Source organism: Eubalaena glacialis, chromosome 3 (genome assembly GCF_028564815.1).
Source record: "Eubalaena glacialis isolate mEubGla1 chromosome 3, mEubGla1.1.hap2.+ XY, whole genome shotgun sequence".
In the NCBI taxonomy this organism is placed as follows: domain Eukaryota; kingdom Metazoa; phylum Chordata; class Mammalia; order Artiodactyla; family Balaenidae; genus Eubalaena; species Eubalaena glacialis.
Window position 1 is genome coordinate 176,914,288 of NC_083718.1, and position 20,051 is coordinate 176,934,338.

The 20,051-nt window shown below is 50.5% G+C and overlaps 1 protein-coding gene across 4 annotated transcripts in view; it reads left to right on the forward strand.

Moving 5' to 3' along the window:
• Positions 1 to 20,051, forward strand: part of ASAP3 (ArfGAP with SH3 domain, ankyrin repeat and PH domain 3) — a 46,965-nt gene that overhangs the window by 19,407 nt on the left and 7,507 nt on the right. For 2 of the 4 annotated variants that reach the window (XM_061184755.1, XM_061184756.1), the window contains 13 exons: positions 4,910 to 4,982; positions 5,072 to 5,217; positions 7,874 to 7,948; positions 9,124 to 9,173; positions 15,473 to 15,584; positions 15,818 to 15,903; positions 16,350 to 16,425; positions 16,610 to 16,696; positions 16,868 to 16,983; positions 17,874 to 17,943; positions 18,252 to 18,339; positions 19,673 to 19,721; positions 19,835 to 20,025. In XM_061184755.1, the coding sequence (XP_061040738.1) occupies positions 4,910 to 4,982; positions 5,072 to 5,217; positions 7,874 to 7,948; positions 9,124 to 9,173; positions 15,473 to 15,584; positions 15,818 to 15,903; positions 16,350 to 16,425; positions 16,610 to 16,696; positions 16,868 to 16,983; positions 17,874 to 17,943; positions 18,252 to 18,339; positions 19,673 to 19,721; positions 19,835 to 20,025 (1,219 nt within the window). The remainder of the gene's footprint in view (positions 1 to 4,909; positions 4,983 to 5,071; positions 5,218 to 7,873; positions 7,949 to 9,123; positions 9,174 to 15,472; positions 15,585 to 15,817; positions 15,904 to 16,349; positions 16,426 to 16,609; positions 16,697 to 16,867; positions 16,984 to 17,873; positions 17,944 to 18,251; positions 18,340 to 19,672; positions 19,722 to 19,834; positions 20,026 to 20,051) is intronic. The other 2 variants (XM_061184757.1, XM_061184758.1) reach the window with 1 other exon arrangement.

The following is a 20,051-nucleotide window of genomic DNA, read 5'->3' on the forward strand; positions in this document are numbered from 1 at the left end:
CCCCCTCTTTGTTTCCCCTTCGGGCACTTTGTGTTTATATGCCTGTGAGCCTTTTGAAGGAAGGGGCCATAAAATAGGCACCAGGAGATGCTTGTTGAAATGAATGAATGAATGAATGAATGATCCTCTCCTTGCGCATCCTTCCCAGAGCGAGCCTCCCTCCTCTAGCACTTCTACCATTTATACCTAGTACTCCCCCACACCGCGTCACAGAGCAGCCTCTTAGTCCAGTGCTCACGGCCAAGCACCACAGCTTAAAGCTTTCCCTGTTCCTCCTAAGCAGACACAGCTCTGCTTTCCCTGGGCTCTGAGGTACCTTGTCCATCTTCCATTATAACCCTAATCACATTGCATTATAAATATCTATTTACTTGGCTCTTTCTTCCCTTAGATGGTAGTGTCCCTAAGAGCTGAGATTGTGTCTCTTATGCAGGATGTGAACACATAGCAGATACTCAATAACTAGGTGAATGAATGAATGAATAGCTGTGTGAACCTTGGTTGCTAAGAGCAGTAGGGGCAGGAATGGTATCTTGCCAGGAAGCCATTTCCTGATACATTTCTGACAAGGGCATCAAGGGACAGTTTGTGGGTGATTAGGATGACTTGCCTGCCTGTACCAGTAACAGCTAGGTTCAGCTACAAGTGACAGAATACCTAGCATAACAGTGGCTCAAATAAGATAAGATATTTACTTTTCTTTCATATAAAAGACATCTACAGATAAGTAGTCCAGAGCTGATAAGGTGGCTCCACAGTCACCAGGGACAAGGCTACTACTTTGTTGCTCCACTATCCATAATATGTGGCTTCTACCTCATGGTCCAAGATGGCTGCCTGAGCTCTAGACATCACAAATGCATTCTAGATAGGAGAAAAGTATGACAGGACACCCCTCCCTTCCTTTTTTTCTTTTCTTTATTAAATTTTTTTTTCTTTATTTTTGGAGCGGTTTTAGGTTCACAGCAAAATTGAGTGGAAAGTATAGAGAGTTCCCAAACACCCCTGGCCCTACACAGGCACAGCCTCCCCTACTATTACCATCCCACACCAGCGTGGTACATTTGTTATAATCAATGAACCTACACTGACACATCATTATCACCCAAAGTCCATAGTTTACATTAAGGTTCACTCTATTTTTTAAAATTTATTTATTTATTTATTTTTGGCTGCGTTGGGTCTTCGTTGCTTTCTCTAGTTGCGGCAAGCAGGGGCTACTCTTCATTGCGGTGCACCAGCTTCTCATTGTGGTGGCTTCTCTTGTTGCAGAGCACAGGCTCTAGGCACACGGGCTTCAGTAGTTGTGGCGCGTGGGCTCAGTAGATGTGGCTCGCAGGCTCAGTAGCTGTGGCGCACGGGCTTAGCTGCTCCACGGCATGTGGGATCTTCCCGGACCAGGGATTGAACCCGTGTCCCCTGCATTGGCAGGCGGATTCTTAACCACTGCGCTACCAGGGAAGTCCCTTAAGGTTCACTGCTTCACCAGGGAAGTCCCTTAAGGTACATTCTATGAGTTTTGACAACTGTATAGTGACATGTATCCACTATCCTGGTATCATACAGAATAGTTTCACTGCCTAAAACTCCTTTGTGCTCCACCTATTCATCCCTCCCTTCCCCCAACTCCTGGCAACCACTGATTTTTTACAGTTTCCATAGTTTTGCCTTTTCCAGAATGTCATATAGTTGGAATCCTACAGTCTGTAGCCTTTTCATATTGGCTTCTTTCACTTAGTAATATGCATTTCAGTTTCCTTCATGTCTTTTGTGGCTTGATAGCTCACTTCTTTTTAGCACTAAATAATAGTACATTGTCTTCCAAGTTTTGGCAGTTATGAATAAAGTTGCTATAAACATCCATGTGCAAGTCTTTATGTGGAAATAAGTTTCAACTCATTTGGTAAATACCAAGGAGAGCAGTTGCTGGATCATATGGTAAATGTATGTTTAGTTTTGTAGGAAACTGCAAAACTGGATTCCAAAGTGGCTGTGCCCTTTTGCATTCCCACCAGCAATGTATGAGAGTTCCTGTTGTTCCACAGCTTCACTAGCATTTGGTGTTGTCAGTGGTTTGGGTTTTGGTCATCCTAATAGGTGTGTAATCCCTCCCTTCCTTTTTTTTTATAAATCCATTTATTTTATTTATTTATCTTTTGGCTGCGTTGGGTCCTCGTTGCTGCGCGCGGGGTCCTCGTTGCAGAGTATGCGCTTCAGTAGTTGTGGCTCGCGGGCTCCAGAGCGCAGGCTCAGCAGCTGTGGCGCACGGGCTCAGTTGCTCCGCGGCATGTGGGATCTTCCCGGCCCAGGGCTCGAACCGGTGTGTCCTGCATTGGCAGGCGGATTCTTAACCACTGCGCCACTAGGGAAGCCCCGGAAAGGTAGTCTTTATTGTGAGTGGCCAAGTGGCCATCTGAAAAGTCAGAGTTCTAATTGCTAAGGAGGAAGAGAGAATGGATTGGGAGCCAACCAGCAGCCTCTGCTACACTGCAGGGAAGAGAGATCCTCTCATACTAGCTTAAGCACTAAAGGGAATTTGTTTGCTAGGTTCAGGGGTATTTCATGGAGGCCCAAGGACAGGAAGTATGGAAGGGCCTCTGAGGGTGAAGGATCTGAAAAGTTGCCAGAAACCAGGGCAGCTCTTCTCTTGTGCTTCTCTGTGGCAGCATGGGTCTCATTTGCTTCTTTCTACACATTACTTTGTTCTTTTCCCTTTGCTTAAACACTTCCAATCAATTAGCTAGCTTTCCAGAGCCCAATTCCAAATTCCTTGGAAAGAGAATCTGATTGGCCCAGCTTAGGTCAAGTGTCAACCCTGGTCCAGTCAACTCTGGCTGGACAAACAAGGCAGCGAGGGCCCAACTGTAGAGGGGTTTTCAGAGAACGGGTGTCATGGGATAGGAAGACTCCCCAAAGGGTATCTAGAGCATGGACATAGACCTCTCAGGTCTGTGTCCCAGGGCTTTGCAAACCATCATTCATTTAGGTAAACAATTATTGAGCACCTTTTGTATGCTAGGCACATGGATCTGCCTTCTAGGGAGTTTTCTAAATCTCTTTGGAATTTGTTCATATCTTTAACCTGCACTGTCTTTTGGAGTGAAGTCCTAGCTCCTTAAATTAATCAACTCTTATCTTTCCCTTTCAAGTTTCAAGGTGGGAGTCAAGGGCTTTGGCAAACACGTGTTTCCCCGTCTAGGTCTTTGGGAACTACAGACATGTCGGCGTTCTCCCCTCTTGTCTTTGTCTCTCAGATAGAAACGTCTTAGTTCTTTAGCTGAGTCAGTTATGGCCCCCTCTCCCCAATTTCCCTAAGTCCTCAACTTTCTTTCTTCAGCTCTGGGATGGGCCTCTACTGGTCCCAAACATGAAAGTATCTCAAGGTCATACTCAGGGGACAGACTGTTAGGTTTCTATTCCCTGGAGGAAAAGTACCCAGAATTTGATGGGTACTTTTTAGCATCAGGAGCAACTGCTGACAATCAGAGGTACTGTTCATTTAGGACACACTCTGTGCTCAGCACCAAACTAAACCCTTTACGTGCATCATCTCATACATACAGTCCTCATAATAACCCTGAGAGGTAGGCATTATTTCCCTCATTTTACAGATAGCTTATCAGGGAGCTCAGAAAGAATAGGCAACTTGCCCAAAGTCACACAGCATCTGGGCAGTGGAGCTGGGCTTCAAAACCAGACCCCTCTCCCTCCAGAGGCTTCCCGTGTGCCCAAGGCGTCTGAAAACACTCCGCATTGCCTCCAAGGACTGCCTTGTGCTTGTCCTCCTGTGAGTTTGGTTTAGAATCTTTGCAGATACCATTCCAAATGTTTGCTAACTCTTGCCACATTGAAGTAACTCTTTGGCGATCAAATTTTGATCCCATTATCGTCACTGGACAAAATAGGCGGGGGCTGGGGTCAGGGTGCAGCCATCGTGTGTGGATGGAGCACTGTATTAGGGCACCCCCGGAAGCCCAGCTCTGCTGCTTCCCCACTATTTGACTCTAGGCAAGACCCTCCCCTCTCTTGGCCTCAGTTTCCTCATCTGTGGCTCTGTGGGCCCTTTGCAGCCCTAATTCTATAATTTAGCACTTAACTATGCATTTCATGAGGATTTCATGAGGCTGGCAGCTTCTATACCCCACTGAAAGAGGGGTGTGTCTGGGAGTTTTCCACCCGGGCTGAGCCGCCTGGGGTATGTGACTCCTGCACGTGATGCTGTCACATCTTCTGGCTTCCCCACAGTCTGCTGTTTGTTCTGCAACCCCTGGAATTTGGGGTTGCCTGATATCGTCCCAGCAATTCTCTCCAGGGGGGGCTGAGTGTCCACCTCTACCCTCCTCATCTCACTGCCCACCGATGGTGTCCCAGCCTCTTCCTCCTTATCCTCACGTGGCTGCTGACTGAGCCTGGGGTTTGGGGAACAAGTCTTTCCCCATCTGAGTCTTTCGAGAATATAGAGATGTCCATGTTTTCCTCTGGTATTTTGCTAAGCGTCGTGTATGTATCGTCAAATCATTCTCTCAGCAACTCTGTAGTGTCATCCTCATTTTGCAGACGAGGCACCCTAGGCTCAGAGAGGCAAACAGATTTATCTAGGTTGACACACTAGTTAGTGCCAGAGCCGAGATTCAAACCCCGGCCTGGCATACCCCACTATGCCACGTGCCTTGGAATTGCTGTGTTTCTTGTCCCGCATGAGGAGAAAAGCCTGGCCTTCCTGGCGTGGTGTGACTGATCTGTGGCTTCCCACGTGGTCTGGGTGGGGGAGGGTGGTCTGTTTATGTTTCGTCGGGGTGCAGGGGGACCCTAGGGAGGGAACTATGGGTGTGTTTGGAGGGTGGGATCGCAGAGTCAGGCACCCTTCCCGGCTGAGCATCCCTGAACCTCTGTCCACATTTGTTTCCAGATGCTGGAAGGAGACCAGGCCATCCTACAGAGAATAAAGAAGGCTGTGCGGGCGATCCATAGCTCCGGCCTCGGTGAGCGAGCCTGCTTGGTGCCAGCCTGGAGAGGCAGCCCTTTCCCCAGCTCCAGCCTGGAACTAACTCTGCGCCTCCCTGCTCCACAGGGCACGTGGAGAACGAGGAGCAGTACCGAGAGGCCGTGGAGTCCTTGGGCAACAGCCACCTGTCTCAAAACAGTCACGAGCTGTCCACCGGCTTCCTGAACTTGGCCGTGTTCACCCGCGAGGTGGCCGCGCTCTTCAAGAACCTGGTGAGGCCCTGCTCCTCTTTCACTCAGCCTCAGCCCAGGCTCAAGGCAAATCTAATCAGTGACTTAAAAACCTGACTGGGAAAGGGTTGGTTTCCACCCTTCTTCCAGGTTTCCCTTGACCTCTAGTCTCCCTTGATCTCTGACCCATGACCTGAGGTTCCTTTCCAGTTCTTTTTTTTTTTTTTTTTTAAATATTTATTTATTTATTTTGGCTGCGCCGGGTCTTAGTTGCAGCATGCAGGATCTTTAGTTGCGGCATGCGGACTTCTTAGTTGCGGCGTGCGTGTGGGATGTAGTTCCCTGACCAGGGATTGAACCCGGGCCCCCTGCATTGGCAGTGCAGAGTCTTACCCACTGGACCACCAGGGAAGTCCCCCTTTCCAGTTCTGACCTCCTATTTGCATTCTTCTTCCTCTCTGACTTCTTTCCGTCAGGCGTCTCCTCTCCCCTCTCTCCCTCCCTCCCTGCCCTCCTCCTTCTCCTCTGTGGTGAGCACCCAGGAGCAAAGGGGGTCTCACAGTGGGGAGGAGCCCCACTCAAGGGAGGGCAGGCTCAGGTTCCTGTCTTTGCACCACTGCCTCTCCTTCACCCTCTTTGTCCTCTGCTTTCCCAAGCATACCTGCTTTGTCCTCAAAGGCAAGAACGTGCCTTGCCTCAGCAAGCCTCTCAGCTCCTGCACGTAGCCCAGTGGCCTCAGGTTCCTTCCTGAGATGGCCTCCTCCCCGTCCGCCAAGTCCCCGCCTCAAGGCTACCCCAAGATATGAGCTCTTTCCTGGTGCAGGCATGGTTCTCAGTACTTCACGTGTGTTAACATTTCATCCTGGAGCACAGCTCTGTGGGGTTGTTTTTACTATTGTCCCCCCTGTACAGGCTAGGAAACTAAGACATGAGGTTAAGCACCTTGCCTGAGGCCACACAGCTGATTTGAACCCAGCATCCGAGCACAAGCCTGGCTGTACCACCTCCCAGGAAAGCCTCTCTCCCTTCTCCCTCTAGGCTCCATAGCTTTTGGCCCAGCTTTCGTGGCTCAAGCTCCACCCAGGGCCCTTCCTGGCTGGCGGGGACCACATCATCTCTACGAGGCAGTTTGCTTAGTGATCAAGCACCCACACCTCAGGCTTAGACTCAGGCCTTGAATCCCTGCTTTGCTGCTCACTAGGTGTATGACCCTGGGCAAGTCCCTCAGTCTGCCCAAGCCTCATCTGTAAAATGGGGATAACAATGGTCCCCACCTCACAGAGTGGTGATGAGGATTTCGCAAGTTAAGTGCCTGCTCCGGGGTAGCGCTCAGTGAACATTAGCTAATATTGCCGTCTGTCATCATTTTGTCTCTTTGCGTAGCACTGCCTCGCACCCTGTCCTGCATGTAGAGGCCTTTAACAGTGTTTGGGTTCAACTGAATCAGTGCCGTCTTTTGTCTTTACCTCTCCTCCCCTTGTTTCAGTCAAACTAGTGTTTGCTGAGGGTCTCCTCAGTGGTGGGCGATGTACCAGGGGCTGGTGACACAGGGAAGAGTCAGACTGCCTCGGAGAGCCACAGCCTAGTCGAGGAATTGAGATGTGAAATGACACCAAGCAAGACCAGCAGTGTGGCACAAACTCAAGGACCCAGAGGCTTGGGTCAGAGGCCTAGGGCTGCCATGGCTCAGAACAGGGGAGGTCAGGATAGGCCACAGGAGGAAGTAGTCAGGAAGGCTTCCTGGAGGAGGGGAGGCCAGAGCTGTACCTTGAAAGGTGGGCTGAAATATTAGATAGGCTGTTTTGAGTTGCCAAATGACAGAAATTCAACTCAAACTAGGTTAATCTTTTTTTTTTATGTCTTTTTCTCTCTTTCAATCTTTTTTTTTTTTTTTTGGCCACTCCACATAACTTGTGGGATCTTAGTTCCCTGACTAGTGATTGAACCTGGGCCCACCCAGCCCCAGCAGTGAAAGCACCGAGTCCTAACCATTGGACCACCAGGGAATTCCCTAGGTTAATTTTTAAAAAGAGAATTCACTGGCCCCTGTAATGGGAAGTCCAGGTTTGCAGCTGGTCTTAGGCTCCTTTTCGTTCTCTTAAAGAGTTTCTCTCTGTCTCTGCTCAGTGGGCAGGCCCAGATTCACACCTTACATAAGAAAGACAATCTTTCTTCCGTGACTTTGGCAGAAAAGTCCCAGGAAGTATTCTGATTGGCTGGCTTGGGTCACGTGCCTGTTTCTGATCCAATCACAGTAGCCAGAGGGTGGGGCACTCTGGTCAGCTCTGACTCCTGTGTTCACCCCATGTGACCATAGGGAATGGGTTCCCCACATTATAAGGGGAGTGGAGGAACTAGCCAGACAGAAACAACAGATGGGTGCTACAGGTGGACCTCAGAGGGTCCGAGAGGAGAGGTGAGGGTGTCCCTCTGGCAAAGGGACAAAGACAGGCTGACCATGGATGCCGTGGATTGAGCAGTGAGGTGATAAGGCGGATTAGTCAGGGGAGGGGAAGAGCTTTCACAGGAGGCCGACCCCACCACCCCTTGTACTCCTTCACCTTCTTGTCTTTCTCTCCCCTGCCTCCTTTACCCCAGTGCTGTCCTTGGCCTTGTGATGCTTCACCGTACCCTGAGCCCCTTGGGGCTGGATGGACGGTCACCCAAAGTGGGGTATGGGGGTCTCTGCTTTTTCCAGGTTCAGAACCTGAACAACATTGTCTCTTTCCCCCTGGACAGTCTGTTGAAGGGGCAGCTGAGGGACGGGCGACAGGTGAGTTTCCACGTGGGCAGCAGGGGGAGTGCAGAGGTGGTGGGATGGAGCAAGACAGGGGTGGGCAGGAGACCATAGGGGAGGCAAGGCTGGACTGAGGACGGAGGCCAAGCGAGGCTGTCACAGTGGGTGTGCTGACCCCATATTACTGACCCTCAGGATGACAGGAGGACCTGGCCCTGGGGTGAGCCTAGGATGGCTGACTTACTGTCTGCCAGGGCCCTTTACAGCAACCCAATGTGGGGGGTTCTGTAGGTGCTGTTATCCCCATTTTGCAGTTGAGGAAACTGAGGCTCAGGGAGTTTGGTACCTGCTTACAGTTTACACAGCTGGTCAGTGGAGGAGCCAGTGTGAGAGTCAGGCCTCCTGACTCCCATGCTTGGCTGCTCTCTCTGCAGCAGGCAGCTCCTGGCTCGAGGCAAAGTAGAACTCAAAGAGAGTAACAGAATAATCTCCCTAGGAAGTCTGCCCCAGAAGGCCCCTGAGAGGTTCTCCCCGCAGAGGCTTTCCTCCTTGCCCCAGGAACCACCCAAACCAGACCAGCAGCTTTTTCTCCTGGTAGACTGGGGCACCTTGGAAGTTTGGGGGTGGGGGGAGGGGGGCTGTTCTGAAGGGTGTGAGCAGCCTGCTGGATGAGGCCCAGGCAAACTAGGCCAGGGATCAGCCAGGTCTCTCCGGCTTGCTGTGTGGCCTCGGGTAGACTTCTTAGCCTCTCTGTGCATATGTCCCTCCACCTGTACCTTCCTGTTGAAAGGGTGAGCAAGTACCAGGCAGGAGAAAACAGTGGGGTAAAGTTAGGGGAGGATTCTGATCTTTATCCTCCATCCTTTTCCTCATGGTGATCTCCATCTTCTAAGGGAGGGGACTCAGGGCAGACCCCCCAAAATCTCCCCAATACCCTAGGCCTGAGCCTACCAATTCAGACGGATTACTGGCAACTGCGGGAAGAGGTCAGTTGGGAGAAGGGGCTCAGCTCTGAGAAATGGGGTTGGTTGGGTCTATTTTGGGGGGTCAGGTTTGCAGTCAGGGCTATGTGGGCAGGGGGTGGTTGGATTGTGGCTCTGAGCGGCACAGGGGAGCATGCAAGTGCAGGGTCCCCCTCATGGTAGCAAAGTGTACTGTAGATTCCAGACCCCAAGAGCCCCTTTGGGCAAATTGTTCTTTCTGAACTACAGGATTCCAAAAAGCAACTGGAGAAGGCATGGAAGGACTACGAAGCCAAAATGTAAGTGGCTGCGGCCAGGGTGGTTTGTCCAGGAGAGCAATGTTTCTGCTGCAGCGGGAGGCTGGATATGCGGAAGAACCTAAGTGCTGCCAGGGCACGTCACCCAGACGCGCATGGCACCTCGCTCTCTAGAAATGTTTATGGGGGCTGGTTTATGCCCAGGCCTGACGGGAGTCTGGGGGCTGGACCACGAGATGACTAAAGGGGAGCTATTGTGAAGGGACCCCAAGATGCCGCTCTCAGAGACCCATCTGCTCAGTGGTGCCAGACATGGGCAGAGAGATGGAAAGGAGCATCCATTTACTCAACACCTCCATGTGCCAGACATCCATCCTCACACTCACCCAGCCCTGTGAAGGAGACAGTAGTATCCCAATTATCAGAGGAGGAATTAGAGGTTCAGAGTGGTTAAGTTACTTGCCCGAGGCCATACAGCTCGGCAGAGGCAGAGCTGGGATTCACGTTCGTTGATCCTGTTTCTGCAGCATCAGGCAGTATCTATAAACATTTCGCTGGACATAGAGGACGAAAGGCCATACCTGGGCCTCTTGTGTGCAACACACAATACTCCAGATTTCTCAGTAGCTACTGGGACATTAGGGAGACAGAAGGAGTCCCAGGTACCCAGTAACCAACTGCCCCTGAGCAGGGACTCCTCGGGCTCTGCCTGCCAAACTCTGTCCAGGTCCTGGCCCCAGCCCTCTGCCAGGACCCAGCTGGGCCCACTGTACCTCAGGGCACCGTTTGCTCTTCTTTGTAAAATTTTGGCTTCTCTTGCATTTTGCAAAAGCAATGTGTTCATTATGAATAACTTAGAAAATATGGAGAAGTAGAAGAGGAAACATTTTTAATTATCTCTAGGAGAAGATGAGGGTCATGTGGGGGAATATCTAGTACTTCTCTATTGTTAGAATTTTTTTACATAGTGTGTGTAGCACTGTAATTTCATCATTTTAAAAAAGTGGAGGGGTGGGGGAGAGTTCCCTGGTGGTCCAGTGGTTAGGACTCGGTGTTTTCCCTGCCGTGGCCCAGGTTCAATCCCTGATCGGAGAACTAAGATCCCACAGGCGGCATGTCGAGGCCGGGGGTTGGGAGGGGGAAGCACGGGGAGGGGAAACTACCAAAAACCAGGAAGAAGAGCCTTCATTTCCAAGCCTAAAGTATTAACATCTTTCTAGTCATTTTTCTATATATAAAGAAATATTTTTACAAAACCAAGATCATAATAATCATACTGGAGTTTTTTCGCTTAAAAATACATTGTGACCATCTTTCTACATCATTACATATTTTTATACAACGTCACTTAAATGGGTGCACTGTGTGTCAACATATGCATAATCCACTATGTATTTAATCTGCCCCTGTTGTTGGGGAAGCATCCTCGGAACTAAATCCTTGCTCCCACCCATAATTATTTCTGTAAAATCCTTCCAAGAAGTAGATCCTGGAGCTTTATTGTTCCTCAGGCTCCCAGCACCATGGGGACCTCCCTGAGTCTGAAGGAGGCCGAAACTCCTCCCCCCCAACGAGGATCTCCATCTACACTCCCGCTGTGGGTGTAGATCTTGTGGTGAAGGGTGTGGGAGCTGTGATGAGCGTGGCCATCTGTTCTCATCAGAGGCCCAGGGAGGGGTGTGGACACGCAGGCAGGTGATCTTTCTCTTTATGATTTGATGTGTAATCACATGGTCTTCATCTTCCTAAGTGACCTTGACTAAGCCCTTAGCCTTTTAGCCTTTCAGGGCATCATCTACTAAATAGAAAGAATAAGCCCTACCTCGCTGACCTTCCCCAAGTAGCTCTGCTTTTACCAGATTGATATATTGATCTTGCCTGTAAGGTTTCGTTTAAAGAAAAGACTGTGTGTAATGATGGGGAAAGGGGCTTGTCTTAGGTTACGCAGTGAGTTATCGATAGGGCCTGGGCTAGAACCCAGGACTTCTGAGTCTGACCTTCTTCTTCCAGTGGTCTCCTGGCTCCTGCTTCTATAACATAGGTCGAGCTACATGTCCTGGCGCAGGTGTCTGTGTACATTCGTTTTATGAGGGCTCCAGGTATAGCTAGATATTAGCGAGCCATGAGTTGCTGTGTAATTCCACCTCATTCTTACCAAACCAGTCTGAGCAGCAACTGCAAGGGCCCGAGGGCCCTGATAGCATCCGTTGAATACCACCGGGATTCTCACCCCCTGGTTGTTTATATAGGGGACTCCCCTCTCCACCTGGGGCTGCTAAGAAAGGCATCCCAGGCCCTGTGCAGGGGACACAGTTATCTAGGCTGTTCCATTTTCAGGGATGTTTCCTCATCTGAAAAATGGGGCCAACAATACCTTGCAAGGTTGATGTGGAGATGAAATAAGTGCAGTGCATATACAGCCCCTGGCACTGCAGTTCAACACGTACTTATTGGCCATCTTTCTGAGCCAGAACTGGGGCCAGAATAACACAGCAAGGGGTTCAGAGGCAAAGGCCCAGACCTCTGCTCCTAGCATTTCCCCAACCAGCCTGGGATCTTGGGCAATTACCTCCCTTCTCTGGATCTCAGCTTCATCTTTTGGAAAATAGTCCCTGACCGTGATCTATCAGAAAAGACACTGTGACTGTCACCAGCTGGGGGAACCAGGCAGGGAACGGGGGATGAACAAATCTGAGCCACAGTGTTCGTTACCAGTGCTGTCCCTAAGGCTCTAGCATCAGGCTGACTTGGGTTCAAATCCTCTAGTACTTAGCAGCAGTGTGCCTTGGACAAGTGACTTATCTGTAAAATGGAGTAATGACTCCTGCCTCATGAGATTATTGCTTTAGTGTGTGAAGGGCCTAGCAGAGCACTCAGCACAAAATTAGCACTTAAAAATAATTATTAATAATAGCAGCTAATACTTATACTTAAGAGCTTCCTTTGTGCCAACTGCTGTGATAAGCTCTTTACATCTGTCATCAGTTATTCATCTTGGAAGGGAAAGGTGCTATTATCCCCAATTTATAGGTAAGTAGTGAGGGAAAAAATATCACCACAATCCCTGCCTTAGTGGATCCCACTGGTTTGTAAGCAAGAAGAGAGGTGGGTCCCAAAATAATGAAAATACAAAATGACAGTGCTATAATGAAGGCATCAGCACAGAGGTGGCAGAAGAGGCAGGCAGTTTTGGGGTGGAGGGAAGGGTGGTTGGAAAAGGCATCATAGGAGAGGTGGTTCAAGGTGTCAGGTTGGCAGGTGCATGATTCGTTTTGATTCCTTTCCTCCCCCATCTCCCTTCCCCCTGACCTCCTCACTCCACTGGTACCTGTTCCTCATCCCCTGAATAATGTTAGACTGTGGCTGTGGTCCCCTTCTCCAGTTATCTCTGTCTTCTTAGTAACTAGCCTTTCAGCACTTTTCACTCCTGCTGCAACTCCATTCAAAGAAAATAAAAATATTCCTAACATTTGAAATGTTTATGAAACATTGGTCATACTTTGAGGACAGGGAGGGAATGGGATTTGCTATTTTCTGTGTGGGGTTGTGTGCGGTGGAATGAAAGCACTCCCAGCTGTTAGTTTGAGGTGTATCAGGTCATTTCAGGTGACTCTCAGACTTTGTAGGGAAATCTTTGTAAATTACCATAGCTGAGGCTGAGGGACAGAGCTATGGTAATTCACAAGGCCATGTATCATACTTCACAGCTTATCTTCATCCTGAGCTAAGTAGCTTCTGTCCTTTAACCTCCACTAGACCTTGCATAAAAAATATTAAATAAATAAATAGGAAGTATGCTACACTAAAAAAATTATCTAGGGAATTCCCTGACGGTGCAGTGGTTAGGACTCAGCGCTTTCACTGCCGGGGGCCAGGTTCGATCCCTGGTTGGGGAACTAAGATCCCACAAGCCACATGGCGCAGCCATAGGTAGATAGATAAATAAATGCATAAATAAATAAAAATAAATTATCTAAGGGAATCATCAAGTTATTACTATAATCATCAGTATCATTAGCATCATCATAATCCTGTCATTTATTGAGGGCTTACCATACACCAGGGACTGTACTAAATGTTTCCAATGCATTAGATCATCTGAGAACTGGGCAGTATTAGTCTCATATTTGAAATGGGGAAACTGAAGCTTAGAAAGATTTATAAGGTTAAGTAAGCGAGGGAGCTGCCATTCAAATCCAGAATCCACATTTCTAGCCACTGTACTATACTGTGGCTTCCTTTTTGTCCATATACTGTGGAGCAGACTTCTTTCCACGCCAGTATATATAGATTTCCCCCATCGTTTTTAACAGCTGCATAGTATTCCTATATGTGCATGTAGCATAATTTATTTAACTACTTCCTGTTGATAAATATTTAGCTTATTTTTTCATTTCTCCCTATTTATTTACTTATTTTTTGGGGGGGCATGCCACGTATCATGCGGGATCTTAGTTCCCCCACCAGGGATCGAACCCATGCTCCCTGCAGTGGAAGCGCAGAGTCTGTTAAATCTGGAGCACCAGGGAAGTCCCTCTCACTTTTTGCAGATATGGTAACAATGTAGATGGGAGCTGCCCTTGCCCTCTCCCAGCTGCTCTGCCCCCTCAGTCTCCCGCCCTCCTTAGCAAGCTGCCAGGCTCATTGTTGCTCAGGCCTGGCCATCACTTCTCTCTCTGCTGCTCATCTTCAGATCCCAAAAAAGCATCTGCCCTGACCCCCAGGCCTGTTCACAGGGTCAGTCCTCACCTAACTCCACTCCCCTGCCACAGATTCCCTCTTGGGGTATCATAAAGCTTTAGGGAAATGAAGAGTAACCACTTCTGAGAAAATTAAAAACAAAACCACACACACACACAAAAAAACCCCTGCAGAAGTCTGCTCTAGAGCAGTGGGTTTCAGCCAGGGGTGATGTTGCACCCCCAGGAGACATTTGTGGTTGTCACAACGGGGCAGATGCTACTGGCATCTAGTGGGCAGAGGCCAGGGATGCTGCTAAATATCTTACAATGCACAGGACGGCCCCCACAGCAAAGAATCATCTAGTCAAAATGTCTGTAGTTCCAAGGTTGAGAAACTGCTCTCTGGGTCTCCAGGGACAGATTCTGCAAATAAACACCATTCCAGAGGTCTGACGTCCGTAAGGTCTAGAACTTTAGAACCAGAAGGGGCCTGAGAACTCAGTCTGGGCCATTGCTTCCTCAGTTTACAGATGGGAAAACTGAAGCTTAAAGGGGCCTATAATATTATACTGTAGTGTCTTCTGTCTGCTAAGTCTTTCGCATACTTTATCTCATCTGGGTACAGATAGAGGTCCCCATTTTCCAGATGAGGAGACTGGGGCTTGGAGAGGGGAAGTAATGCAGATGTAAGGTTATCCCACGTCTCTTTTCTTTGCTCAGGGCTGGCACCCACTGGGAGCAAAACTATACACAAGCTGTCTCCTTTACACGGGATTCACGGTCTCATGCATCCAGCCCCAGATTTAGAAATACTCTCCTGGCTGGGAGTGGGTGGTCTGATGGGTGTGGGATTTCCAGGAAACCATTTACACACAGTTCCACCCATCCACAAACAGGAGAAACCACCAACTCTGAGATCCTTAGGGGAGAAAGCCCAGGTTACTCTTAGCTACAGGATGGGAAGCGCTTTCTGTCTTCACCTACAAAGAAAAGAATCAAGGTTTTTTAAGCTTTAAATGGGAAGCTCCATGGCTCAGAAGAATGAAGGCACCTTGTGGTCTTTTAACCCACATGGTCCTAAATCCCTTCCAGAAAAATCAGAACTGGTCACCCCCAATCCCACCTGGCCCTATCTGAGCCCATCCCCTCCCTGCCTAGAAATCATCAATTCCTTCCCATTGCTCTTGGGATAAAGACCAAGAACGTCAACATGGTCTGACTCAGGCCCTGCGTGGTCTGGCCTCTCTTTACCTCACCTGGAACCACCTCCCTCTCCATCTCTGCTGTGATCCCTGATCTCTCCTGCCTCCGGGCTGTCACGTGGTCTGATCCTCCCACCCAGCCCTAGCTTCCTCTGACTTCAAATCTCAGCTCCAGCATCACTTCCTGAGTAGCTGGATGAGGTCGGATCCCCCATTTTACTCTCCCATTGCTCTCTTCAAGGCTGTGATTTGATTCAGGGGGCTGACACCCCCCTCACCAGCCTGTAGATTCCCTGAATCCACGCTGTTGACCGTTGTACCCCAGCCCCACCACACAGCTGCACAGAGGAGGGTCCCCTCACTCTCGTGTGCCCGTACAGACAGGAGCATGTAGGGATGGTGGGACATGCAAGGGGATAGTGAGAGTTGTTCAGGCCTCTCTTTCCTTGGGGCCTAGGGCCAGGCTGGAGAAGGAGAGGGACCGGGCCAGGGTGACAGGAGGGAGTGCCGGGGAGGTGGCGCAGGACACCCAGAGAGAGCGACGCGTCTTCCAGCTGCACATGTGTGAGGTAAGGGGTGCCCCAGGCCAAGGGAGGGGTGAGATGTGTCTTCCTGTCTGCATCCCTGAACACCCCCGGGGGCCCAGTCACAGTCTCAGCCCAGGTCCTTGCCAGATGGCCCTTGAGATGTCACCAAGGTTCAGTCATGGCCAAAAGGATTAGCCTGGGATGGGGACAGCAGCCCCTTGTCCCCAGGATTCAGCTTTGCTCACATCACACACCTTTCCCTGCCCTCTCCCCAGTACCTGCTGAAAGCCGGGGAGAGCCAGATGAAGCAAGGTCCTGATTTCCTGCAGAGCCTCATCAAGTTCTTCCACGCCCAACACAAGTAGGTTTCTCCCTGTGTCCCACCCCCATCCCCATGGTCCCTTGCCCCTTAACCCTTCAGGCAACCGAGAACAAGGCCACCCCCAGGGTCTGGCAGACCCTTGAGGCTTCTGTGTGTGTCTGTACCTCATTGGTAATGCTTTTTACAGCTGCTCTTTATTGAATGCTCACCACATATCAAGCACTACGTACCCTACACACCCCCCTGTGAGCAGCTACTGATATTATCCCCATTTTATAGATGAGAAAACTTAGGCTCAGATTTACTAAGATCACACAGCTAGGAAGTGGGATCTGGACCCAGACACTCTGACTCCGGGGTGCTGCTCGTGGCCGTCACACTATATTGCCCCCAGGTGCCCTGCGATCTTTAGAGCACCTTCTCCCACACTTCCCCTCTCATTTTCATCTCTCTCTCTGGTCCCTTGTTTGGCCTCACACCCTTAGCTTTTTCCAAGATGGCTGGAAGGCTGCTCAGAGCCTGTCCCCCTTCATTGAGAAGCTGGCGGCCTCAGTACACGCAGTAAGTTGGGCCTCACCCTTGAGCTTGTGGTCAAGTCCCCTGTCCTTCCGGGAGAATCTGTGGCCGTGGAATTGCTGGCTCCTGTCCAGAGAGCAAGGTGGCTACTGCCCTGCTGCTCTGGGTCTGGGCTCTGTACCTGGCACATCCGCTGGCTGGTGATGGGGTCCTGCCCTTTGTCCCATAGCTGCATCAAGCCCAGGAGGAGGAGCTACAGAAGCTGACCCAGCTCCGGGACTCCCTCCGAGGGACGCTGCAGCTTGAGAGCAGAGAAGTCAGCCCCTGAATCATACCCAACCAAGTGCCCACTCCCAAGGCCCACCCTGGAGGGAGGGAGAGAAGGAAGACCCCATAGCGTCCCCTTGAGAAGTCTCCGGGAGTGAGACCCCTGCAGATTGGGGCTCTTCCCACCCACATGCCCTGAGGTCTCCTTTGCATGTCCGAGGAACAGGAGACTCTGAGCCGGAAGAACTCAGGAGGTGGCTACAGCATCCACCAGCACCAAGGCAACAAGCAGTTTGGGACAGAGAAGGTGGGCTTTCTGTACAAGAAAAGTGATGGGTAAGTGACTCAGAGAGCTCAAGTAACTTGCCCAAAGCCACCCAGCCAGTAAATGATAGGGTTGGGTGAGCTGCCTGATGGGACTGTTCCTATCATTTGTGTAGACCCTGAGGGTTCCAGGACCCTCCACTCTGGCAGTGCAAAATCATCAGAATCCTGGGCTTGTGAATTTCTGCTAAAGTTGCTGGTTGTTCTTAACGTAAAGAAGAAGAATAGCAGCAGCGAACAATTTTTGAGCACTTATTATGCACTAGACAGTCTCCATAGCCTCACCCGTAATCTCTATAATATATTGACTATGCCTGGAAATGAAACTGTTGACTGTGCCCTGCTCCCTGGTGTAAAAAAACATCAGTCTGTGAAATGCAAAGGTCTTTATGGGAATCTGTTAATTTTTTTACTTACTAATCAGTTTTTATCAGAGAAGAATACCTTTGTTAAACCAATTAATATTTACCTCTTACAGGAAAAAGTGTCAAGTAGCTTTGATCATGGATTTGCTAATTTTATTTTTGAGGGCTCGATATTTATCTTGCTTTGTCTTTAACCATAATTCATCTGTTGTGGTCAAGAACCTGTTCCTCCTCTCAGACTAGGAAGTCCCTAAGGTTGGGAACTGTCTCCTCCATCAGACTGGAAGCTCTCAGAGGGCCAAGGTCACATGCCCCTTTAGAATAAAGATTCCTAGAGAGTGGGGCTGTCTGACTGGGAGCTTCCTAATGGCAGGGCTGTGTCCCCTCCAGCAGAAGGGAGCCCAGGGAGTGAGGGGCATAGGGGTCACGGGACAGAAGAGGTGAAGAAGTGAGTCCTGGTCCAGGACTCTGTTCACTGATACAGGGGAATTAGGTGTGAGCCTTGAGTGACTGTCTTTCTATCCCTCTGGGCCCTAGAATTCGAAGAGTCTGGCAGAAAAGGAAGTGTGGAGTCAAGTATGGCTGCCTGACCATCTCACACAGCACGGTGAGGCCTGGAGGGGTGGGGGGGTCTAAGGACATGATAGGTCCTCTCCTCCTGGTGTTCAGAGCAGACAGATGTCAAACCCTCCCTCTAAGACTAGTTGCAAACCTGGATCCAGGGAACTGGAGACTCCCTGTGGGAGGAAGGAGGGGATCCAAAGCCTCACACTCCACATCCTTGAGGTGCTAGGAGAGGGGAGACATAAACTGGAACACGATTATTATGCCCATTTAACAGATTGGGAAACAAGCCTAAGAGTTTGGGAGGCCCAGAGGGTAACATGTACATCCTCCATCCCCAATTTCGCACAGATAAACCGGCCACCAGTGAAGCTGACCTTGCTGACGTGCCAAGTGAGGCCAAACCCCGAGGAGAAAAAGTGCTTTGACCTGGTGACCCGTGAGTAGTCCCTGCCCCCTACCCAGCAACTGCCCAGGGCTTCTCTGAGAGACCTGTCAGCTCCTGGGAGGCTCCAATTAGGGGCCTGTGTCCAATTCCACATGTGTTTATCAAATAGTTGCTATGGCAGGCATAAGACTCCTTAAGTTCTGGACACACTTTTTAGAGGCTTCACCCCATGTCACATTAAACATTAAAATGCACCCACACCCCACATTAAATATGATTTCTGTAAAGCATATTTAAATGGATTTGGGTAATTTGGCTTTCAAAATTATTACTTTAAAATGTTCAGTTTTCATCTTTTGGGGTCTTGGTGACAGGCTTTTCATGAGCGCCAGCACAAGCTGAGAAAGACCTAGATCTGGTCTTCAGGGAGCTCTCTCTGGCAGGGGTGTGAGGTGGGGACCTGGAACTGCAAGGTGATGGGGAACGTCCAGAAGAGAGGTGCAGATATAGCACCATCAGAGATTAGAGTGAGGGGGGAATTCCCTGTCGGGTCCGGTGTTTAGGACTCAGCACTCTCACTGCTGAGGGCCTGGGTTCAATCCCTGGTCAGGGAACTAAGATCCCGCAAGCCATGCGGCGTGGCCAAAAATAAATAAATAAATAAATAAATAAAAATTTAAAAAGATATATTAGAGCGAGGGAAGGCCTGCCCTGCTGTGAGGAATCAGGAAAGCCTTCTCGGAGTTTAGCCTTGAAGGACACAGAACACAGAGTCCGGGGTAGGATGTTTCAGGAGATGAAAGGCATGGAAGCAGAAGAGTGGGTCTTCCAGTTTAGACAGGGTGCAGGGTTCCCATAGCAGTAGTGGGAGATGAAGCCTGGGACCGCCTCTTAAAGGTTTGGACCTTATTCCCTGGCAGGAGGGAGCCATGGGAGGCCTTGGAGCAGGGAAGTGGTGTGATTTGAGCAGAACCTTTGGCCCAGCAATCTGGCAGCTGGTGCGGGCTGGGGGACGAGGGGGAGAGGTGGGGAGCAGGAAGACCAGAAGGGAGGCTGTGGGGCTGGGAGGGGAGGTGGCCGTAGGTTCAGAGGCTCCTCTGCCCGTGAGCTGAGGGGAGTCCTGTGCCCTGGGAAACCTCGCCTGACCCTGGAAGCTGGGCTTCACACAGAGGGCCTTCTTGGGGTCCTACTTTGGAGGTTTCTTCTGAGAAACTGCCCCCTCTGCTGGCCACTGTCATTACCCGCCCACTGTAGCTTAGCAGAGCCTGGCCCCAAGGAACAAAACCTCCGTCTGGAGCCGGCGGTGGGGGTGAGGGCTTCCCAGGCCCAGGGCAGCAAGGACAGCAGGATTTCTGTGAGCCAGACAACGCCCCTCTCCCCACAGACAACAGGACATACCACTTCCAGGCGGAGGACGAACATGAGTGTGAGGCGTGAGTGCCCCCCACGGCTAGCCCGGGGGTGGGGGCAGGGGAGCAGCCTCCGGCCCGATACAGAACCGCACCACCGCGGGCGTCATCCCCACGCCACGCCGCACTCTCCGCAGGTGGGTGTCAGTGCTGCAGAACAGCAAGGACGAAGCCTTGAGTAGTGCCTTTCTGGGGGAGCCCAGCGGCGGCCTGGGGCCCTGGGGGTGCGCCGGGCTGGACGGGGAGCCCCAGGACCTCACGAAGCTGCTCATCGCCGAGGTCAAGAGCAGGCCCGGGAATGGCCAGTGCTGCGACTGCGGGGCTGCAGGTGGGGCCGGGCGAGGAGGGAGGTGG